Source organism: Pseudomicrostroma glucosiphilum (assembly GCF_003144135.1).
Source record: "Pseudomicrostroma glucosiphilum strain MCA 4718 unplaced genomic scaffold BCV69scaffold_2, whole genome shotgun sequence".
Taxonomy (NCBI): domain Eukaryota; kingdom Fungi; phylum Basidiomycota; class Exobasidiomycetes; order Microstromatales; family Microstromataceae; genus Microstroma; species Microstroma glucosiphilum.
In genome coordinates this window covers 1839738-1862471 of record NW_020289914.1, presented here as the reverse complement: position 1 = coordinate 1862471, position 22734 = coordinate 1839738, and the positions used below count along the sequence as shown (strand labels likewise).

Sequence of the window (22734 nt, the reverse complement as noted above, 5' to 3'; positions counted from 1 at the left end):
TTCCGTCGGCTGCTCATGCTCACTTTCCATCGACATCACCATCCTCCCCGTCCGCTTCCTCCCTTGCCGCATCTGCTGCCTTTTCCTCATCCTGGGCTGACGGCAATGGCGCGTCTGCATCCTCGAGACCAGCCATCGTCGCCAAGACGGCAATGACACTCTGTGGTCCATCCAAATGCCATCTGGCCAGCGTCTTTTTGCTCGCTGCACCAATGGCAGTAGTGAAGATGCCCCGCTTCGTCAAGGCGAGCTTGATCGCAGACGAACCGCCACCACCACCACCACCACCGGAGGCCTGCTCTCCACTTCCTCCGCGACTTGATGACGACAAGGGTGCCGGAGCCGACATGATCAGGGGTGCCGTCTCCTGCTCCTCCTGAGCAGCCGAAGCACATCCTCCCATGGTCGTCTCACTCTGGGATCCCGATGTAGACAGGCGCGGAAGGGATAGCCGTGTTCCGCTGGCGGCTTGACTTGCAACACCACCAGTATTGTTGGCCATGAGAGGAGCTTCTCCATTTACGGGCGTCAGCGAGCAGAAGAATTTCATCATGTCCTCATCCGTACGATCGTCTCCACAGCAGAAGACGAACTCCGCGTCAGAATGGGAGTGTGTGATCCTCTTGACGATTTCGCCCTTGTTGACGGCCAACGGCCGAACCTCGAGGTTCTTCTTGCCCACCATGATTTCGACTGCAAACTTCTCCTGAGCCGCAAAGTTGTCCAAGTGAGCTTGGCATTCCTTGGCCTGGAAGATGCCATAGTCTGGATCCGCATTACGATAGTGCCAGGTGATGCTCGACTTCTTCTGCTCGATCCAGCTACCACTGGTCCGCTCGGTGTAGTACTCGAAGACTTGACGAATGGCCGGCATCCAGCTCATGTCCAGCTCCTTGGTCAGATTCTGCCATTCTTGAGACCCGGGTTCCCTGACGTAGCCACCATGCTCAGCTGAGAACCCAACCTTCAGATGACCCAAGTGCTTGGACAGGAAGCGATCATCCCTACCCGAGACGACCCAGATGACGTTGCGCTCATCGCTTCCGAGCTTGTCCAGTGCCTCTAGCAGGCGCTTGGATGGCACCGCGGCTTCCGGATCCTTGACGATGGGTGTCATTGTTCCGTCGTAGTCCATTAGAATCAGCCTCTTCTTGGCCTTGTCGAATCTCTCCTTCAACAGCGGCTTGTCCAAGGCCGGGGTGAGATGTGCAGTTTGCTCAGAATGAAGGCGTAGCAGAATCTGCTTGACCAGACTGATGGCCCAGTGATGAGAAGTATGGTTCACAATCTGGCGATACAGCTCATCATGCCGCTCTTTGCGCTCATCGTGGCTCATTCTAAGAGCATAGTCGATGGCTCGGGCTACACCAAAGATGTTCCATGGATTCACTTGCAGGGCGTGACGCATGCGACCCGCTGTGCCTGTGAACTCGGACAGGATGAGGGGCGCATCCTGGTTTGCCAGGATGTACTCCATCGATGTTGTGTTCATCCCATCCCTCACCGAAGTGATCAGAGCCATGTCCGCGATGCTCAGCAAAGCAAAGTACTCTTCCCGAAGCAGCTGCTGATGATAGTGAATACACGGCGTGTGGTTCAGACTGCCGAATTGGCCATTGATATTGCTGACCAGCTCGGATACTTGTCTTTCCAGCATCGGCGAGTCTGTCATCGACGGAGCCGTGATCTGAATGAGGACGACCTTGTTGCGCCATTCTGGCCATTCTTCCAGAAATTTGTGGAAGGCTTGCAGCTTTTGGACGACACCACGCACCACATCAAGCTTGTCTCGACCTACAATGATCTTCTTGTCCTTGTACATCTCTCGAATAGCTTGGACCTTGGGCCCCACTTCAGGAGCTCGACTGTCCTTTTCGATCTTGTTGGCATCGACGCCGATTGAGTTGTAGGAGACATGCGTGACATGCCCTTCGGACGACTCGACGGAGTTCGATGAAGCTTCGTAGCCACAGACCCGGATACAAGAGGAGAGGAAGTGCCGGGAGTAGGAGAAGGCCTGGAAACAAGCTAGATCGGCTCCTAGCATGCCTTCAATGATCTCCCGCCTTCGTGGCAAGCAGCGGAAGATTTCACTACTTGGAAATGGAGCGTGGACAAAGAGACCAATGTGGGCGTCGGGAATGAGTTTCCGGAGCATGGCAGGCACGAGGAGCAGATGGTAGTCATGGATCCAGATGACGTCCCCCGGCTGGTACTCGGCTGCAATCTTCTTTGCGAAAGCCTCATTGGTCGCCAAGTAGGCGTCCCAACTGTAGTCTTCCCAGCCCTGTTGGTCTCCTGGGACGTCTTGCCAGAGCAGATAGTGGAATAACGGCCAAAGAGTTGTCTTGCAGTAGCCCTCGTAGTGACCATGTGCAACGTCGTAGCCAAGCCAGACGGGTACGTACTTGATTCCGTGCTCCGCACCACCTTCGGGATCATCGCGGCCGTTGGCCGCTGTATCTTTGCTAGCACCAGTCTTTGCGTTGGATTCAGCAGCTATTGGGTCCGCGCCGTTCATGAGGGGTCCCGGAACCTTTCGAGTTGGAGGAGCACCATCCACACTCATTGACGGGTCAGCGCCCAGGACCGGAGCATCTTGAGCCCTCCAATTCTTGGGGTCGTCCAAGCTGCTCAGCACCTCTTCAATCTCCTTTCTCTCTTGTGGAGTCGTCTCACTCGGATCTTTCCGCTCGTCTTGCCGAGCCTGAAGAGCGAAGTGGACATCTCCAGGCCATCCGATGAATGTCTGCTTGTGCGTCTTGCACAGCGAGCGGATACCAGAATTGAGAGCAGTATGACCACGCCGCGGGGCCAAAACCCATTGAGGTGGGGGAGCTTCTTGTGGTGGGTGGGGAGGAGTAGCCGCTGGACTCGGCTCGAAGTCGCTGATGCCACCGCCGCCGAACGCTGGCCTCCGCGCTGGCGAATCGCCCGTGTTACTGGAAAAGCTAAAGCGAGAACTGAACGAGAATCTGCTGGGACGCCTACTGCCGACGGGTGTATAAGCATCCTTCAGACTGACGGCATCGTCGTCGTCTTCATCGTCGTCCACGACAGGGGACATCATCCAGGCTCTCCTGCCTCCTCGTAACCTTGATCTGGCTTGATTCTCGGCGAGGCGCCGCTCGATCTCAGCTCCATCGAACAGTGTGAATGCGTTTGGTGACGCGAAAGAGGGCTTACGAGCGGGAGAGGCTTTGGCGCTATTCACGTCCTCGCCCTTGTTTTGCGCCTCCTTCGCAGCATTGCGAGCAGCCTCTGCTTCTGCTTCCTTCTTCTTTGCCTCCATCTCTGCCTGTCTTGCGGCCTTCTTGGCTCTAGCAGCAGCCGCCATGGCTGCAACATTTGCAGTAGCGCTGATCTGTTCCTCCTTCCTCCTCTCGTGGTCCACTTCGGCCAGGGCGCGAATGACAAAGGGGATGTAATGGCTGACGTGAATGATTCTCCCGGAGAGCGGTTCCTGCCCGTGCTTGGCATTGAAGTCTGCCTCGAGCTCAGCGACCTGCGCCCTGAGATCCTCCAGGGTCTCAAAATCATCCTGTGGCCCGAGATCGCCTGTAGCAACGGTTCCCCTTCCAGTCCCCCCAATAGCGTCTGCCCTACCTCCACCTCGTGTCACACTGTGAGATCGCTCTTGCGTAGCGTATCCGCTGAGCTGCTCGTCTATTTGTTGCACTGCTCTACGCGATGCTCCATAAGTGTGATTGCTGTGACTACTGCTGCCGCCGATGCTGCTCCCGGCTTGAGGTCCACGCTCGTGGGCATTGGTTTTCTTCTCAGCATGATTGCTGGAAGCGGGCGGAGAGGAAGATGAGGCTGCTTTACCTAGCATTGCTGAGCCGTGAGAGGTAGCCTGTTGATCGCCTCCCGCTCTAGCAAAAGCAGCTTCGAAAGCAGACGGCTCCTCGGTGTAGAGTGTCGGCGATAGGCTGGATTTGGCGGCGATGGTAGCAGGTGATGGGGTCTTATCCTCGTCCCTGAGGTGCGGATAGTGACCCATCATGCCGCCATTCGGAGGATGTTGGGGCGATGCCATCTGCGGGTGAGGCAGCGCTTAGCCTTTGAGAGACGATGAGAAAGGGAATGCGAAAGAAATCTATGCGAGAGGACTGAGAAAGGGACACGATGAGATACAATGTTATCGGCGGGCTGCTTGATCGGCCGCGGTGTCGCTTGGCCCTGATCCGCACTGCTCTCTCAGTCACAATGACGTTCCCGCTCCCTCGGCGAAATGCCACGCGAGCAGCCGCACCCGATTTTCAGCTCTGGCTCATTTGCTCCGCCGTTGCTCTCGCGTCCGCTTCTCCTCCTCTCCATACCATCCCTTGGCCCCCACTTCCTATCTTCACAGATAGGAGCACTGCTCGAGGACCCTTCTCCATTCCACAGCGGTAGGCGTGGCTCGATGTCTCATCGTATCCAAGAGGGAAGAGGACCACGGCTTCATCTCCGCGTCTCCTTGGAGCGTATGGAGGGGAGTGGCTCGACAATAAGCCGGGCGCCTCTACCACTTTCTGACCTTGCTCTAAACAAGCAATACTAGAGAGAATGGAGAGATGCTGACTTTGGCGAGGTACATGCGCAATGACACATCCAATACATTCATCATTACTTTCACATCCTTTGGGCTTATTTACAACACGAGAAGGGGGTCTGACAGATTTTGACGAGGGAGAATGCGCTATATGGCCCAACGCATCTGGCGCTGATCTTCTGACAGGTCATAGTCCTCAACTGGAGAGTAGCGTTTCGAAGCACGCGAATTGTTGCTGTGATGGCTTCTGCTGTCTAGCTCATCACCATCTCCCGACGGGCCTCCTTTCTCCTGCCTCCGGTATTCCTCATCTGCACTCCTCGCATAATTGCCTTCTTGCTCCATATATTCCCCCTCTGCCCTGTCTTGTGCCCAAGATGTAGAGGGCAAGGCGGTCGAACTCTTCCATCGATGACCGTGACCTGCCAGAACCGCCATCAGAGTTCCTATCAGCACTAGAGTCCCGTATAGGGCCAAGAGAACACCAAACATGATGCGTTCGACCTCCAGCTTCTCGCGGTACTCCTTCGAGATCTTTGAGAAGATAGCAGCTGCGCCACTGTCGCCATCTGAGCCCCCGGTGATCACATCGGCCAGCTCCTGACTACTATTGCTGGACAGAGCCAGAACGTCAAGAGGGACCGTGGAGAAGCTGACCACCGCATTCGATGAGATCCAGTCCAGAGCCTCCTCGACTGCTTCCAGCTTGTTGAAGATGGCACACTGGAGGAAGGTCTCGATCGAATCGTAGAGGGGCGTCGAGGCAAAGGTGCTCTACGGGGTGCAGACAATCAGGGTATCACATGGTCAGCTCAATTTGCGAGAAGACCACCTGAGTATTGCTGACTCATGACTTACATTCATAGCCTCGCTCAGGCCCGACTGGAGAGCGTTGATGGAAGAGTTCATGGTTGCTGTAGTGGTGTTGACCCAGGCGAAGAGGTTATTGTTGATTTCAGCCTGAGCCGATAGAATGAGGGCATTGGTCCTGTTGGCATAGTCTTCCGAAGCCTGCGTAGTAAGATTGTTGACCTGTGCAATCGCGCCGTCGGCGAAGCTTGTCAGAGACAGGTCGAAGGACTTGACAAGCCGACAAGAAGGGTACCATGTCAGCAAGAGCGAAGACTCTCGCGGCGCCCATTTGGGTCTCGACACTCACGCTCTGGAAGTGCTCCTGGACTGGATCCAATGCCCACAGTTGCACCTGTGTGGCCGCAAGACCGGACAAGCCAAGTGCCAGTATGCCGACCGCCATAGGGTGACTCACAAACGCCAGCCACCAGCGCAGGTGATTCTGTGCTCTTGCGCTCTTCAGGCCTAGCTTATCGCCCGCTCGGAAGGAAAAGGAAGAGAGCAGAGGGTGCTGAGAAAGGGAAAGGAGGGTGAAGAGATGCGACTTGGAGAGAAAGGAAGATAGAGGCGAGGAATTGCCGTCAAAGCTTCCGTGACCTTCCTTCGACATACGAGGGTCAATATCTTGCCAGGCTGACTGGATCCTCTCTAGGTGTTGATTCAGACATCGCCAAGCATACCATGCCTTGATCAGCTGGACGGCCAAGCAGACAAGGACAGCAGCAGCGAGTATGCCGAGGAGGATGTAGAGGAGCTTTCGAAGAGCTTGTCCAAAGTCGTCAAGCGAAGACATGTCGAGCTGATCACAGAAGGTGACAGACTGCTGCGTAGGGACCGGCAGCAGAGAGCTGTCGAAAGTGAAGTTTCCAATGGCTGTGAAGGGGATAAAGGCGCATTAGACTTCTTGCAGTGAGTAGTGGGGCTGACAAGACACTCACTGCTGTTGACATCTGCCTTGAGCGATTCGAAAGGTGTCTCAATCAACGCGTTCACCTCTGTCCTCAGCTGCTCCAGTGTTGGCAAGCTACTGTTCAAGCTCAGCAAGGCACTCTCGAAGCTAGACGGCAGCGTCACGTTGCTGAGGGCGCTCAGATCCGGCTGTGCAACGACTGGTACGGTTATGGACTGGCCGATGACAGCCAGAAGGTCGTTGAGCGCTGCGATACTTGTGGACAAGAACGTATTGATGGCGGTGACCGAGCTCTTGATGGCGGTCTCAATACCAGAGGCTACGTCCTCGACAGCGGTGTTGAGCAGCTTCACGGCCGCTATGAGGAGGGCGAGAGCCCCACGGACCAAGAGCTCAATAAAGCTGTCCAGTCACGAACGTTGACACGACTGGTCAGTCGAAAGTGAGTGCAGATTGGCAACAATGCGATGAGGGGTCCAACTCACCAGGCGAAGAGCGATCTGTAGGCATCCACTAGGAAGACCAGCAGGTTCTCAATTGCGGTGATGCCGAGTGTGAGAACCCTGCCCACTCCTTGCACGGTGTCTACGACCATCTCACTAGTACGCTGGTTCATGGAAGCTGCTGCCCAGTGTGGCAGGCTGGCTACCGTGCTTGCCTGCTTTTCGGCCGCCTGACAGACATCCAACAGGTTCTCCTTGGCTTGGGTCACACTGCCATCTATGGACGAGGAGGAAATGAAAAGGTGCGTCGCGGTGAAGATGAGGGCTATCAAAGGTGCTGAAAAGAGGGAGAGGAACATACGAGCGCGTAGCCCAAGGTATGGCGCAAGCCCAATCTCGACCTGCCGTCGCTCGTCATCGTCCTCTCTCATGCTCTCCGGTCTGTCATCAGACCTGAAGTCGCCGTGGGCGGCCTGATCGGACGGTATCGGGCCAGATGTGTAAGAACGCTGGTTATCCCGCTGATGGCTGAACGACGTTGCGATCACGGGACTGTGTATGTGGTCGCCGTATGAGGGCGGGCTGTGGACCTCTGCGCCTGTAGTACGGAGCAAGGGTGATGGCGCCAGGCCTGACCTGAGCGAGGCTGGCGATCTGCTCATTGCGGGGACGGTACGATGCTGTGAAGGAGGTTGTGTCAAGTGAGACATAAAACAAACAATGAGCCATTCATCCCCAAATCACTCCACTGTATCATTTCAGTGAGCCTTTGTTCGCCTGGTAGCTATGGCGCTCTTTGTGCGCCGGGCGTCATTGGAACAAAGGACGTGCGGAACGCCCCCGCACAGCCGTGTATCCGCGTACCGGCTGCATATTGGTGCATCCCTGCTTACATAATGTTGCTTCCCAGCAACCCCCACTGCTGCCAACGAGACCCTCGAGGGCGCTTCTTAATTCTACATGGCTGGAATTGGGCACTTCATGGCTCGCGGACCTCGCAGACGCTTCTTCTGGTGGCTAGCTGTCGAGGTGAGGCGCCTGTGGTGTCGAAGGGTTGGAACCGCAGAGTGGCTCAGCAGCCCGACTCAAGCAGCCCAGACCTATGCCTTCCAGCTTGTGAAGAGGTACGAGTGAGGTACAGCGAATGATTGCAGACGAGATTGAGATGAAGGAGCTGAAATTTTAGGGATCGATGGCAAGTGAGACGAGGAAGACAATGCTTCATGTCACGCTCAGATGCACTGAAGTGATTACGCGCGGTAGGGAGGCACGGTGATGGTTCTTCGGGCATGCGATGTATGGAGGTCCATGGCTTTACCTTCCTATCGAGAGTGGTCTGTTGGGATGCATTTGTAGAATATCGTTCTCTGATATCAGCACTGTCCATTCCATTCCTCTTCCTCTCTGTCTGCCTGACCTTGGCCGTCCACACGACTGGGTGCACAAAGAGGTTGTCAGTGGTTGAAATGTCCAAGGGGAGCTAGCCGCGGTTCGCCAACGTGTACGCTCAAGATGGCCGGGGCTGAGGCAAGACACACACCCGACCTTGGTCATAGAGACTCTACCAGCCTGTGCGTGTTTGCCGGATTTGTCGGATCTGATGCTCATTAGTCTACCCGTATCTCCACAGAAGCTTCCCTTCGTCATTCGGCTCTTTTGCCACGCTCGGCGCTAAGGAGCCGCGTGCTCCACTTGACAGGCCTATGTCCGCCACTGGACAGCAAAGGGCAGCGACCTTCGAAAATTCCCGTTGTACGAACTTGTACACTGAGTATCACCCATATATAGACTCTTCCTGACTTTTGTCCTTCTTCAATCTTTGCTCTCCAAAGATCCTCTCATTCACCAACTCTTCTTGTTCTCCCACATTCACATTCTCACATCATGACCGACCGACTCGTCACGGAAGTGCCCAAGGACATCGGGGTCCTCTCCGAATCCATCAAGTACCCCAAGTCTGGTCTCGTAGCTCCCAATAGGACACTGAAAGCTGCAATGACAGAGCGCTTGTGTAGCTACGATGCAGATGAGCCTACAAAGCGTGGTATCCCAGGACCTGAGCTCATTCGCGTATACGAGGAGTGGGGCAAGGGTGGTGTGAGTACTACGCATCCCAGCGCACCCGCGCCCGACCTGGAAGCCGAAGCTAATCCTAGTCTCCTCTTCCTCTTGTCTTGATCAGTTCGGACTCATCTTGAGCGGAAACACATTTGGTGACTACATCAACCTCGAGGCCAAGGGTAATCCCATTATGGTCGGCGATGAACCCGAGAGGCTCGAGAACTTCAAGAAGGTGGCGGCCGCTGCAAAGGCCGAGGGCGCCCTTTACGTCGTTCAGCTTTCCCACGGAGGACGTCAGGTCCCCTACGATGTCAACCCCAACCCCGTCTCTTCTTCCGATGTTCGTCTTGACAAGATGAGCGGAAATGATGTCTCGGCCAACTTCGGACAGCCCACCCAGCTGACCGTGGATGAGATTAAGAAGACGGTGGACAACTTCGCCAAGGCTGCCGCCTACGCCCACAAGACTGGTGCGGACGGTGTCCAGCTCCACTCGGCTCACGGGTGAGTGATGATCGCAGCAGTAAGCGCGTTGATAGAACAGTATACTGATCCCTTGCGTTTCTGCACCCACACTCTGCTGTCCACAGCTACCTGCTCGCTCAGTTCCTTGCATCGAGCACCAACAAGCGAAACGACCAATATGGTGGCTCTCTCGAGAACAGGTCTCGCATCCACTTTGAGATCCTCGAGGCAATCCAGAAGGCCGTACCTGACCCGAAGTTCAGCATCGGTATCAAGATCAACTCCGCCGAGTTCCAGCAGGGCGGTTTCCAGCCAGAGGAGTGCCGCGATGTCTGCGCTCGTCTCGAGAAGGCCGGCATCGACTGGATCGAGCTGTCCGGTGGAACATACGAGGAGCTTGGCTTCTCGCACAAGCGCGACTCTACAAAGAAGCGCGAGGCATTCTTCCTTGAGTTTGCCGACATTATCCGCTCTGGTGTGAAGGACGTGCCCATCTACGTCACCGGTGGCTTCAGGACTGCCAACGCCATGGTAGACGCCGTCAAGAGCGGCTCTTGCCAAGGTGTCGGTCTCGCTCGACCCGTTTGTGAAGAGTACGACCTGCCCAAGAAGCTCCTCAGCGGCAAGGTGGCTTCCGCCAGGAAGACCCTTGTGCCAGACAGCAACTTTATGATGGGCAACCAGGTCTGCTGTGCTCAGATTGCGCAGGTGGGACGAGGTGAGAAGCCCACGGACACTCTCGACGACTCCCAGCTGCAGCCCCTCCTCAAGCAGCTCGGCTTGGCTTAGACAGCATAGAGAACAAGAAAAGAGTAGATTCGAGTACAGCCTGTAGATGAAGGTTCTGTAATACAATGTTCTTGTCAGACACTCTTTAGGAAAGATGGCTTACGGCTCATGTACCTGGATATGTAGATGTGCGATGCCATGACCCCTGCCTGCGCTTCTCCCCCTGACTACTTTCTATACATTGCCGACGTTGATGTCCGGGCAGCGCACGTTGAAGACCAGTGGTGACCATCATCGCCCTGACTGACCACTTACCAGCCGTCGTTCGCCGCTCGGGTTAGGCGCCCTGGGCTCTACGAGACTCGAATACATCACTTCCTCCTTCTGACACCACAGACTTGTACTTGCCTCCTTGCAAATCTGTTCTCTTCCACTCCAGCCTTCATATCTGGAGGTTTGCTGTCCGCTATGCAGCTCTGCCCGCTCCTCGCGCTCCTACCCCTTGTGCTTCCCCTCTCCCAAGCGCGTCTCACCGTCGTTCGTCCAAGAGGCGACAACAGCAACAAGAACGATACCGCCATCGCCGCCTCACAAGCCAAAGCCAATGCCAGCGTCATCGCCAACCTCACTAACAATCCCCTGCCAGCAACACCAGCAGGTCTGCCAGCCTTCCACTCCATCAATTCGTCCTACAGTAGTGATACCTTACCCGCCGTTCCCGTGCGCGCGCCCGCTTCCTTCTTCTACGGATGTGCCACCAGCGCCTACCAGATCGAAGGCTCAACCAAAGCTGGCGGACGAGGTGAATCACAGTGGGATGCCTACATCCACAATACCACTGGCGTAGACAAGTCACAGAAGCCCCGGTCAAGTCCGCAGTCCGCGCACGTCGCCAATGGGGATGATGCAGAGGTGGCAATGGACTTTTACAATACGTACAAGCAGGACATTCCGCTCTTCAAGAGTGCTCTCGGCATTGACACCTTTTCCTTCAGCATTGCATGGACGAGAATTCTACCCCACGGCAACGAGACTACGCCGAATCAAGCGGGCGTAGACTTCTATAAAGACATGATCGCAACTGCGAAAGCCCAGTCCATGCTGGTCGCCTGTACGCTTTTCCATTGGGACTTCGTAAGTCATTCCACTTCCAGTACTAAGGAGGGCAGGCCATAATATAGCTGACGCTTTATGCTTCCTTGCAATGAACAGCCGCAAGCGCTTCAAGCGAAGTACGGAGGATGGCTGGACGACCGCATCATCGAAGACTATGCCCACTACGCCAAGATGACCATGGAGGCTCTCGGCCACGGCTGCGACATGTGGATCACCGTCAACGAGCCCCGCACCTTCTGCACCACTTCCTACGGACCCCAGCCCAACATCGGCGCACCCGGTTTCCCAGCGACGCATCTACAGACGTTCGAGTGCGTGCACCGAGTCCTGCTGGCGCATGCCAAGGCTAACCAAGCCTTTTGGGATCTGAAGAGAAAAGGCAAAGTGCACGGTCGGGTGGGCATCAAGATTGATGGAGCTCCCCTAGAGCCCTTTGATGTCTTCAATGCAACGGTAGTCAAGGCCATTCAGCCCGCAATGGACATGGTGAGTAGCGGTGTAAGACGACAGACCGTCATATGTGCCGTCATTAGGCAGTTTGTCGACTGACCGACCGACTCTTATTCACCCACTCACGCAGAGCCAGATGGGCTGGATCCTTGCCCCGCTCACCACGGGCGACTACGCCAGCGCCATGCGCAAAGTCATGGGTGCGAAGCTTCCCACCTTTACTCCTCAGCAGTCGGCCGGACTGAAAGACTCGTATCACTTCATCGCTTGGGACTCTTACGCGACGATGTATGCCAAGCCTACAGATGGCGCATGTGTCGACGAAACGAACCCACTGTGGCCGGCGTGCGTGGAACTGATGCCTGTCAATAAGACTGGTGTGTCAATTGGCGAGCCAACGGGGAGCTTTTGGAACTTCCAGGGCAATGACACAATCATCAAAGGTCAGTGGATATTGCCGACGTCTTCTGCATTCTGGTCAATGCTGACGCTTTCTCCCCGTCAATGCACATTAGGTATGCGCTACATGCACCAGCGTTGGAACCCCAAAGCCCTCGCCATTGGCGAAAATGGCCTCTCCTTGCCATCATCGCCCACACTCTCCCTAAATGACAGCTTGCACGACCTGCAGCGTATCCGCTGGTACCGCAATGCCGTGAACCAGATCAACACCATTCTAGACGAGGGCAAGATCCCCTTTGTCGGATACCTAGCCTGGAGCTGTATCAGCAACTTCGAGGTGAGTCAAACCCCATCTGGGGTACTATCCCTCGACTCGTGTACGCTCATTGCTGACTCTACTTCCCTCCTGATCGTTACCCACGCAGTGGATCCAAGGCTATCAAGAGGACTTTGGACTCATCTACGCAAAACCAGGCGCCAATCAGACGCGGTACATCAAAGAGTCAGCTTCTTTCCTGCAGGCTTCCTTTGCCAACAAGGAGAGCGCCTTTAATGTCACCAATGGTGCGACCAGGAGGATGCACCGCATTGGTGGCAATAGTGGTGTGGCAGCGTGGGCCGGAGCGATGTTGCCCTTGATGGTGGTGATCGGAACGCTGCTCCTGTTGTGATGCAACGTAGCAGTCCCCTTCTTTTCGCCCATCACGTCGCGCCTGTCTCATTCGTATTCCTAGGCCATCACCGTCAGAAAGTAGCTGAAAGATCTTGATTCGTACCATGGAGAAGTGTGTCAAGAGCTATGTGATACAATTGATACAGAGTTGCTGGGATGTACATGAGAGCGGAAAGTATTACAGTATATATGCAAGAGTGCTTATCTACGACGACAAGGGTCAGGATGAGATGAAGAAGAAGGTCAGCCAATGTCCTGACAGACCAAAGAAACAACGCGGCGCTCCTCTATCCCATGCCTGCTCCCCTTGCCGCTCTCCTGTCCACACAAGCTTGTTTTCAGATTAATGCCCGAAGTTTTATGTGAGCTTGGTACGGGCCGTTTCGCCAGACGAGATGATGGTCTCGGTACGAAGACCGTCGTGATAATGGGGTATCATCATTTGCACGCTTGTGTGCGGAGAGTGGCAGCAGGCGTGGGACAAAGACGAGAATGAGACTCACCATAATCGAGTCCGTGGTGAGTGTGGGACGCGTGGGCCAAGAGACAACAGGTATGACGATGTTTCTACGGCGGAGGAGGGAAAGGACGGTAACGTCAGCGTCATGGTCGCGTTGACAGGCCGCCATTCTTTGCCCTCGTTGCCTTTCCTCCCTCCTTGTACAATCGCCCTCTTTGGCAGGTCTCAGTAAACAGCCAATTTGTATCTTCAGGAGCCCGAGGGCTCTTCCGTTGATTGTAAAGTCAACGCTCAGTCGGTAATTCCAACTATAAAAGTTGATGATCATCACAGTGACCCAATTTGCAAAGAAGACGACCGCCATCGCTGCCATTCCTCTTGTTACTCTGCCTTCGAAGCTGGTGACTATCATGCGGGTCGAGGCTACTCACCATAATGAGTACACGGGTCTGAGAGGGCAAGGGAGATGGTCATATCACCGACTAATGAGAGGAGGTGACACGTAGGTAAGAGACGTCAGCAATGTGCTCGATGTCCATCTGGTACCATGCCCATCTGCTTTCGCTCGCTCGCATGCCTCAGCTATATTGACAGTTATCGCGTACAAGGATCGCGAGACTCTAGTTTGTTGAATTTGTCTTCAGGTCATCGTCGGTAGCGGGGGGCAGCAGGGGAGAGGAGCAAGACGGAAAATACTCACCACGAAGGACTGGTGAGATCCAGCGCAAGCAAGAGCATCATCTCTTGGGTCGGGGTTCTGCTACCATTGCTGGAAAATGCTCATGCTTCTCAATCATTGCGGAGAGGGCCGTGAAGAAGTCTTGGTAAGTTCTGACCTTCTGCATATAGCCTCTGCTGCTTTGCTTCGCCGAGCCAATCAGGTGATTCAGATATTATATTGATGGATACGCTTCCATCGACCGTAGCCTCAAGCGTGGACCTGTTTTCATCGCGTTGGCTCGGCGAATGGGAGAAGGGAAGGGAGAGTACTCACTGGCAAGGAGATGCCCATCAAGGGAGGTAAAGCAAGCATACGAGCGAAGTCACGACCAGCGCGAAGCTTGCTTGCTCATCTCTGTGTCACCAGAGTAATCTCAAGGGCTGCTCAACGAAGAAGGATTGATGGGATGAAAGAGTCAGGAAGTAACCATGGATGAATTTTCTCTTCTGCCGCCCTGCGTGCAGCCTGTGTCCGTCTGCCTGCAACGCGCGCCGTGGCCTCAGTCCGCCTCGCCTCGCCTTCCCACTTCCGTACGGCAGGACGGACTCACTTATTCGGATCAGATTCACAGCGTTCCAGCGCGATACAGGATCTTGGGCTACCACTAGACTAACAGCGACTGTCCAGAGTACTAGAGCTGAGCATGTCTGAAATCGACGCCATCTTCGGCGGGGGCGTCTCTGCCAAAGTCTCGACCCTCGCCGGTCCCTCCAAGCCCAAATCGAGCAAGAAGAGCTCCGCCTCCCCTTCGGCAGCCGAGGCGGCCAGCTCGAGCAACGGCAAACGCAAGAGGAAAGCAGCTGCCGTCGCTGAGGATCCCAGTGCAGCAAAGTCTGCTTCATCGATGTCCTCAGCTGTGCCGGCAAAGGCTAGTGTATCGGAGGAGAAGGAGCTCAAGAAGATGAAGAAAGCTCGTGCTGCACCAGTCACCGTATTGGATCCCTCGGCTCGCATCGAGAGCGATGTAGGCAAGGGGAGCGCGAAGGAGAAGGGGAAAGGGAAGGCAAAGTCCAAGACTGGGAAAAGCACAGCCTCAAGCGCAGGGGCAGGAGCGGAGGACGACGAGACCGGGTCATTTACGAATGGCAGAGGTAATGGAAGTAAGTCATCATTGAACGTAGGCTGGGCTTGTAGCGCTGGAGCTCTCACTGACGTTGCCTTTGCTGCATCGTCAAGCAGGAGGTCGTACAGAGGAAGGTTTCGCCATCTATTCCGAGAATGAGCTCAAGCTGGGCAGAGGAGGGGATACACCACTGTGTCCATTCGACTGCGATTGCTGTGAGTACTGAGTACGAGAGCCGTGAAGGCAACGCTCTAAGTAAAGGGGTAGTGCTCACACCTCCAGCTTCCGCCCTACTATCACACTAGGCTTCTGAGCTTTGCCGATGCCATCTCATCAATCAATGATACCCAAGCATAGAGTGAAGAGGGTTTCTGAATTGGCTCGACGTAAACGTCTCTCACCCAGTCGCCCCGCCCTCAGTCTCCGTCACGATCTCTCCCGCTTCACGATCCGCTCCGTCCTCTTCCTGTCTGGCGCCCGAATCCAGCTCATCAACTTCGCTGTCCTCCACCTCGATCGGTCCAGACGAAAGATTGCCGCCGTTTGTCTTCCTATTGGGTTGCTGAGCGTTCTGTACAGGGTTTGCATCCAGTTGGCCACTTTGCTCGCCTGAGGGAGCCGAGACCGAGGAAGCGTTTGCGACAGTTGGTAGCAGAGGGCTGGCCGCAGTGGAAGGTGCAACAGTCTCTGGGCGCATCGGCTGCTGGTGGTGGGGGTGGTGCTGGAGTGTCTCGGACTGGTGGACAGAGGGGCTGGCGGACCCGATCCCTTGGATCCGTTGCATGCCTGGGAGGTCCACGACGTTGCTAGTCGCCCGCGCCGCCAGCATGGCAAAGGCTTTGTTGGCAATCTGCAACGCGAGCCTCTTCATTTGATCGTGCTGAGGCGTCGGTATATCCTTGTGTACCATTTGCGCATGGTACTCGGCTGCTGCACGTACGTGTCCCACCGTTTGTTCTGGCGTGTAATTCGAGGGGATGCCAGAGATGATAACCTGGCATGTAGCCAGGATGAAGCGTTCAATCGGATCAGCGGAGTCTTGCGAGTTTGCGACGACAAGATTGGTCGAAGTCGGCGCAGAACGCCCGGACGATGGAGTGCCTTGCACCGCTTGTGGCGCTCGCTGCGGACCTGGAGCAGGCGGCGATGCTGCCAAATTAGGCCGGAGAACCGATGGTTGCGCTGTCGGTGACTGTGAAATTTGAGTAATCTGAGGACGAGACAGCACGGCAGGTGCGGTCACGCGAGATGCCTGTGTTTGCTGTAGGAAGTCTGAGGGAGGAAAAGATTTTTTGAGCATCACGCCCATCTTTCGCTCTTATGCACCCTCCCCTATACTCACTGACGAGCACCGACTGCACTTCTCGCAACGAGTTTTTGGTCGCATCCAACTCTGACTTCAGCCATCGTCGTTCCTCAAATGCATGTTGTGCCTGAACTTTCAACTGCTCAATCTCGCCCTGCTGAGCCTCGTCGCGAGCCGTTGAGTCCATCTTGTCACCTTGCCTCGCAGCCTTGTGCTTGTCAAAGTGCTGTTGCACCTGTGAGAAGGACGATCTGAGCTGTTCATGGAAGGTGTTGAGCTCGTTGTGTAGGCTCGTTTGGAATTCGGAGCGAAGCAGCGACAGTCGCGACTCGATGCCAGAGGAATCGTCGACTCCCGCAGACTGGCTGCGGGGAGCAGTCCGGGGAACGAGAGGGAGAGTATTGGCTGCCACAGCTGGGTCCGCCTCTGGCGGGGCGGCATCTATTCTTTGCTTGCCCTTCTCTCTTCTGCGTCTAGCGATGTCTTGCAGAGCGCTTTGGACCGTCTGTGCCACGAGCTCTTCCATATTCGCCTCGGTCGCATGACAGAACTCTCTAATCTCTTCAAGTCTGTCATCCAAAAGTTCGAACTTCCTATCGAGCCTCGAATTGCTGGCCTGCTGCTCTGGTCTTGGAGCCACCGGATCTCTCAGAAGAGGAGGAGTTCCCGGTGCCGTCCTCTCGCTCTGACCGGCGTCATCAGGTTCGGCTCCGCTGGTTCCTTGATCTGAACGCCCCATGCCCCCGATCCTATGATCCTGACGCTCAACCAAGATTGCGGCGCTGTGAGCAGGACCACGTTGTACGGCGGCAGAAGCGGCGAGGCTGCTGTCTTCAGTAAAGGTCATCAGAACCTCGTAGATCCTTTCCATCTTCTCGCTGACTTCTCTTCCTGCGTTCTCCTTTGCCTCTTTTGCTTCTCTGATGCGCGATTCCAGCGTCCCCTTTGGCCCTCCGTAGAACTCCTTTGTGAGCGCGGGTTTCGAGGCATTGGCCTCTACCCAATCCAGAGACTCCTGTAGCTTGAACTCGGCGAAGTTGACGTTCGCATGGCACTCGCGTTGACGATCCACAGCTTCAAGGAATTGACCGATGAGATGACGCATATCCGGCCGCCGAGGCGTAGCTATTGCGCCTCCCTTGACCGCATCTTGTAGCTTGCCTGTCACCTGACGAGGCCTCTCAGACAGCTCCAATTCAGCGCGGACGGTCTGCTGTCTCACTTGATCGATATCCATAGCGTTTGCAGGGACTCCTCTTGCGACACTCGCTTCTCTGGAGCTTTCTCCCGTTGAAGGGCCAGGCCTGTTCGTATCCCCGGTGGTCCTTCTGCGAGGGTCCCTGCTGACGGCGGAATTCTGACCAGACGGCCCCCCGGCGGCGGCGTGAGGACTGTCCCTTTGACCAGCAGTGGCGATCTCTCCTTCCTCGATGCCTGGGGTCCGAGCTGCCGATCCAGGTCGAGCACCGTAGCCTAGATCGTCACCGTATGGCAGTATGCTGTGATCGCGAGCTCGATTTGATTCCCGGAACTTGTCACGTGGTTCCCACCAGGCGGCACGATCCCCGCTACCATTTCTTGCATCATTTGTCTCGTTACAGGTTTCTCTGGTCGTTGCAGGGCGAGACGGTGGGGACGCAGATCGTCTGGGACGAGAAGGCCCGGCACCACTGCCACCCCCGCGCTGCGTCCAGCCGCCATCGTTTAGAGCACCACCGCTCTCTCTTCGCCCACTGCTTCCACTGTCGGATGGTCGAGGGGACATCCGACTGACTAGTGGTGCAGCTGCTCGGGACGGTGCTGCTGCGTCGTCTGAGCGAGGGCCATTTGGCTGCTTGTCACGATCGTACGCGCGAGGATCGCGAGACGCAAAGCTATGCTCTCCTCGAGCGCGATCCCGGTACGAAGAGTCCCCTGTGCGATCGACGTCTCGATTGCGAAAGTCAACGGAGTGATTACGGTAGGTGTGAGTGTGGTATTGATCGTCCCCTCGACCTGTATATGCGGCCGAAGACGAAGAAGAGGCGCCATGGGCAGCGTTGTAAGGGTAGTATTGCTGCTCCGCGTAGTAGTCCCTTGAGGCACCGTAAGAAGGCTTCCACTTGGGATCCTTGCGGTAAGACATTGTGACCTCAACGACGCTGTGTGAGGCGGTGGAGCGACTAGAGAGATGACATGACTGCAGCAACCAGCAGAGGAGAGCGTGGCGCGAGAGCAGCTGGTAGGCAGGCGATTGAGGGAGGGAGCGTAGGATGGAGGACGTGCAGGACGGACAGAGATTCTCGCCTCGCGCCAAAAGGGACAAATTGATTAACGGACGCGTGTGACCTGGACAGAGATGCTTCTCCTCTGCGAGTTGCGTCACAACAGCAAAAGGGCAAAAGGATTCCAAACGATAACACTTGAGCGTCACAGAACGAACAACGTCCACCCAGCCGCAACGGACACATTCGGCAGACTGATCACCTGCCTGCCAGTCCTACACGGTATAGGCCCCTGTCTTTTCCTCCCCACTGTGCTCCTTTCCAGCCTCCTTCGCACTTGTGCCGTTCGGCTCATCACTCGTCTTCGATGCAGTCTCCCCGGCCAGCTGCCATGCAGGGATAGCCGGCTTGCCTCCGGGCAGAGGAGGCGATGAACCTCCGGGACGAGGCGATCCGAAGCGCGGCGTGGGATTTGCGGCATCGCCGTTGGCAATCGATGTTCGAGAGACTAGCAGGGAGCGAAGCGACTTCAGTTCGCTCTGCAGCTCGGTCAGAGAAGTAGTCGTCGATGCAGAAGAGCTTTCGAACAACTATAAAGGAGAAGAGACAAGTGCAGAGCATGTCAGCATCGTCACCCGCTTGATGAGATGATAAATATCGCCGTCGACTCTCTTCTCATGGGACAACTCACCTTGGGCATGTCACGTTTCAGAGACTCAACCTCTCTGACAATCTTATCCATCTCCTCCTTACGGGTCCGCTCCCCACGCCGTACGTCTTCCAGGGCCTCCTCGACCTTCTGCAATTCTCCATCCACAGCTGCCTTTTGTTGCTCCAGACCCATCTTGACCGATCGTGTATCTTGGTCGAGTTGAGCCAGTGTAGCTGCCACTTCATCGTACTTTGCGGTCAGTGCATCACGGTCCGACTCAAGGATCGTCTGGTTAGGCGGTTGCAGGTGGGGAAAGAGGTATTTCTGCAAAATCGCATAAGGTCGACAAAGTTGAGCGAATGAGCATGGAATGTGATGTATCAGATAAGCTGGACACTTTGACTCACCCTTGCCAATGCGATCACACCATATCCCACAGCTCCAGAGACCACTGCCATGATGAACCAATCCCTCCAATCTCGCGAGGCCACTGGCTGCTGTGCATATTGAGGATAGTGTTGCTGAACAGATCCATACGGCGACCTTTGCTGACTGTAGTTTGCGGGCCCTCTATTCGCTTCTCCTCCACCACCACCACCGCCAAGTCCAACTTGCCTCAGTGCTTCATCGATTTCCTGTGAGCTTAGCCCTTTCGACTCGAGGAAAGCAATCCGCTGTGCGACCGACGATGAGTGGACCTTGGGATCGGATAGGAAGGAGACGGCCGACTGGACCATCTCCTGTCGAGGCAAGGAGGAAGACGACATGATGCCGTACGCTGAGAGGCGAAGCTGTTGGGTCAGAAATCGGTGGCCGGTACAGAAGAGGCAGTCAGTGGGCGTTCTGGATGCCGGTTCGGAAGTGAGGCCGGGGCGGAAGCGATGGCCGGAGGCGGAGCCGCGTCAGACGGAAGGCAGCTCCACCTGGAAGGCGAGGCCGCGAGGAATATCAACTGGGACCTTCTCTCGCTTCGTCACCTGGCCTCGGATCCCTATACATCTTGCGCCACTTTCAATACCCTACGAGTCAACTTTTTATTCCTCTGAGCCTGGATCAGAAGAGATAGCTGGTAGCTTCTCTGCACACCAAGGCCATCTGTAGAGCAAAGATTGTTGCCTGCGATCGTGCTCGCACCCGAATGCTGGTCCGAATCCGTAGCAAGGATGGCCTTTTCCGGCTCACGCTGGAGGCCAGCGATGACATGTCGATCCTGATCGACAAGCTGCTGGAAGTGGTGCCAACGGCTGAGCCTACCACGATAACATTTTCGAACGATCCACGAGGCAGCGAGATGGCGGCCGATAGCTTGAGGGGCAACTCACTCTCTGACCTCGGCATTTCGCATGGTCACCTCTTGTATGCTACTTACAAGGACAGGGAGGAGGCACCAGAAGCGCCTGTGGTTTCCAACGGCCACACAGCAAACGCTGTGGCCTCTTCCTCGACAGCGGCGTCGACCTCAGCGACACCCCTGGCCACAAGCAAGCCGTGGCAGAATGTGGTTGAGGCTCCTGTAGATCAGTATTGGGAAGCTCGCGGGGGCATGATCCCTAGGGAGAGGGATTCTAAATTCTGTAGGCATGGACCGAAAGCTATGTGTGATTACTGTATGCCTTTGGAGGTGAGTCAAACTTACAGACCAAGGAGCGTGTGATCAACCTGAGTCCAGGTGGGCTGTGCTGACGCATTGCCTTCGCATTCAACCGATAGCCTTATGATGCAAAATACCAAGCCGAGCATTCGATCAAGCACATATCCTTCCATGCCTATCTCAAGAAGCTCGATGTTGCCACAAATGCTTCAAAACCTGCGCAGACGTACATCCCGCCCCTCGAAGAGCCCAACTACACCGTCCGTGTACCTTGCCCCTCTGGCCAGCATCCCTCTTGGCCTGCTGGTATCTGCACCAAGTGTCAACCATCTGCTATCACCTTGCAATCTCAAGAATATCGGATGGTGGATCACGTGGAGTTCGCGCATCCTCAATTGATCGAAAATCTCCTATCCTTCTGGCGGTCCACCGGGACGCAGCGATATGGGTTCCTGCTAGGTCATTACGAACCGTACGATGTGGTGCCGATGGGTATCAAGGCGGTTGTTGAGGCAATTCACGAGCCTCCGCAGGAAGGAGAGGTGGATGGTGTCACGCTAGGAGTTCCGTGGGAGGATCAGGCCAGGGTTGAGAGTCTCGCAGCAGCCTGTGGTCTGTCCATCGTCGGGCAGATCTACACCGACTTGACCCCTGCAGACCCGAGCTTCAGCGATCCAGAAAAGGCCGGCAAAGTGCTATGCAAGCGTCACAAGGACTCCTTCTTCCTGTCCTCTCTCGAGGCTCAATTTGCAGGACAGCTGCAAGCGGCCAATGCGAATCCCTGCAAATACTCACTCAGCGGCAAGTACGGCAGCAAGTTTGTCACTTGTGTGCTTTCTGGTACTGAAGAAGGCGCAATTGACGTCTCTGCGTATCAGATCAGTGAGCAAGGTGTCGGCATGGTCAAGAGCGACATGATTGAGGCAAGCGTACAGCCCTCTACTGTCAGAGTCAAGCCGGCTTCAGCTACCCGCTATGTGCCTGAAGTGTTCTATCGCTACAAGAACGAATACAAAATCGAAGTGAAGGAGTCGGCAAAGCCAACCTTCCCAGTCGAGTATTTGCTCGTTACCTTGACACATGGATTTCCAAATGCCCCCAACCCTCGATTCTTGGCTACAACGACGCCCTTCCCTATCGAGAATCGGCCCGGACTGCATGATCAGTCAGCAGAGAAGCTCTTCAGTGTGCTTGCAAACGGCACATTGTCCTCTTCTAAGCTCCTTACTTCTCTCAGCGATTGGCACCTGCTGTCATTCCTGCACTCGCAAGACTTGCTGGAGAAGGAAGATCTTGAAAGCCTGTGTCAGATCGCTTCTGGTAGTCACAGTGAGGAAGAGCTGCAAGCTGTCGTCGCTCGACCCGCTGTGCAGAATTTGTTGAGCTTAGCCGAGGCTCACACCGAAGGATCAAGAGGAGGCAAGAGCGTGGGTGGTGGAGGCGGGGGCGGATCCGTCAGTGAGCCAATGGGCGACTATGCGGCGGATGACTATATCCCACCCGAAGCAATGGAAGGCTATCAGGCCCCGCAAAGCTCTGCTGCTCCACCTCCTGCTCCGGCACCATCTCGGTCCCGCCCCCCGCCCGCTGATCTTCCCGGCGCAGAAGAGCCAGATGAGTTCACCTACACCGGTGAGGACGACGACGGAATGGCTTACGATGATGATGACGATGACGAGGGCGCGGGCGGTGACGAGGGCGCTGGATACGGGTCGGACATGTTCGACGATGCCTCGAGCACTCTATCCGCTGAGAATGGACTTCAAGCAGCTTCCATCAGCGGCCGGCCGTCGGGCGGCGGCGGTGGTGGTGGCAGTGCGTCGAGGAGCGCTCCTCCTCCCCCTGCTCCTGCAGCCGCTGCAAGCGTCATTGCCTGCCCCCACTGCACATTTGAGAATGCTCCTGGATCTAGCGATTGCGACGTCTGTGGGCTACCGCTCAGTGGATAGACGAGAGCAGACAATGTCAACTCTTTTGTGCAATAGCATTCTGCTTTCAGTACTCTTCCCTTCGCCTTACGACCGACCTGCTGCTCGTCTCCGCTCCGCTCCACTTCCGGCATCCGGTACTCTCGCTTGACCGTGCGACCCCCACATACC

At 55.7% G+C, this 22734-nt stretch overlaps 9 protein-coding genes across 9 annotated transcripts; 4 read left to right on the top strand and 5 right to left on the bottom strand.

Moving 5' to 3' along the window:
- Positions 1–7: 7 nt before the first annotated feature.
- Positions 8–4157, bottom strand: BCV69DRAFT_280978 (hypothetical protein). Its single transcript, XM_025491809.1, has one exon. It carries the CDS (start codon positions 4037–4039, stop codon positions 20–22), a length of 4020 nt encoding a protein of 1339 aa, XP_025350528.1. The 5' UTR covers positions 4040–4157; the 3' UTR covers positions 8–19.
- A 527-nt stretch (positions 4158–4684) lies between these two features.
- BCV69DRAFT_245706 (hypothetical protein) lies at positions 4685–7173 on the bottom strand (the record flags this gene model as incomplete). Its single annotated transcript, XM_025490170.1, has 5 exons — positions 4685–5311; positions 5396–5617; positions 5697–6262; positions 6328–6701; positions 6785–7173. 5 exons carry the CDS (start codon positions 7171–7173, stop codon positions 4685–4687), a joined length of 2178 nt encoding a protein of 725 aa, XP_025350527.1.
- Positions 7174–8473: 1300 nt separating this feature from the next.
- BCV69DRAFT_267063 (NADH oxidase) lies at positions 8474–10165 on the top strand. Its single transcript, XM_025490821.1, has 3 exons — positions 8474–8839; positions 8925–9307; positions 9394–10165. The coding sequence occupies exons 1-3, from the start codon at positions 8627–8629 to the stop codon at positions 10055–10057; spliced, it is 1260 nt and encodes a 419-aa protein (XP_025350526.1). The 5' UTR covers positions 8474–8626; the 3' UTR covers positions 10058–10165.
- Positions 10166–10726: 561 nt separating this feature from the next.
- On the top strand, positions 10727–12489 carry BCV69DRAFT_242397 (glycoside hydrolase; the record flags this gene model as incomplete). Its single annotated transcript, XM_025490033.1, has 6 exons — positions 10727–10840; positions 10877–11131; positions 11210–11599; positions 11700–12006; positions 12079–12302; positions 12391–12489. Coding segments are annotated over 6 exons (1389 nt in total), but the record flags the coding sequence as incomplete, so codon positions are not given.
- Positions 12490–12806: 317 nt separating this feature from the next.
- BCV69DRAFT_117106 (hypothetical protein) lies at positions 12807–13707 on the bottom strand. The gene has a single exon (XM_025489129.1). It carries the CDS (start codon positions 13508–13510, stop codon positions 12977–12979), a length of 534 nt encoding a protein of 177 aa, XP_025350524.1. The 5' UTR covers positions 13511–13707; the 3' UTR covers positions 12807–12976.
- A 755-nt stretch (positions 13708–14462) lies between these two features.
- On the top strand, positions 14463–15108 carry BCV69DRAFT_276063 (DUF1764-domain-containing protein; the record flags this gene model as incomplete). The annotated part of the gene is made up of 2 exons (XM_025491100.1): positions 14463–14919; positions 14999–15108. 2 exons carry the CDS (start codon positions 14463–14465, stop codon positions 15106–15108), a joined length of 567 nt encoding a protein of 188 aa, XP_025350523.1.
- On the bottom strand, positions 14962–18440 carry BCV69DRAFT_280974 (hypothetical protein). Its single transcript, XM_025491808.1, has 2 exons — positions 16225–18440; positions 14962–16154 (listed from the first exon to the last, which is right to left on the bottom strand). The coding sequence occupies exons 1-2, from the start codon at positions 18311–18313 to the stop codon at positions 15280–15282; spliced, it is 2964 nt and encodes a 987-aa protein (XP_025350522.1). The 5' UTR covers positions 18314–18440; the 3' UTR covers positions 14962–15279.
- Positions 18441–18479: 39 nt separating this feature from the next.
- Positions 18480–19815, bottom strand: BCV69DRAFT_280973 (hypothetical protein). The gene is made up of 3 exons (XM_025491807.1): positions 19452–19815; positions 19084–19368; positions 18480–18982 (listed from the first exon to the last, which is right to left on the bottom strand). Exons 1-3 carry the CDS (start codon positions 19809–19811, stop codon positions 18668–18670), a joined length of 960 nt encoding a protein of 319 aa, XP_025350521.1. The 5' UTR covers positions 19812–19815; the 3' UTR covers positions 18480–18667.
- A 195-nt stretch (positions 19816–20010) lies between these two features.
- Positions 20011–22634, top strand: BCV69DRAFT_310824 (NPL4-domain-containing protein). The gene is made up of 2 exons (XM_025494820.1): positions 20011–20665; positions 20755–22634. The coding sequence occupies exons 1-2, from the start codon at positions 20183–20185 to the stop codon at positions 22582–22584; spliced, it is 2313 nt and encodes a 770-aa protein (XP_025350520.1). The 5' UTR covers positions 20011–20182; the 3' UTR covers positions 22585–22634.
- Positions 22635–22734: the final 100 nt, after the last annotated feature.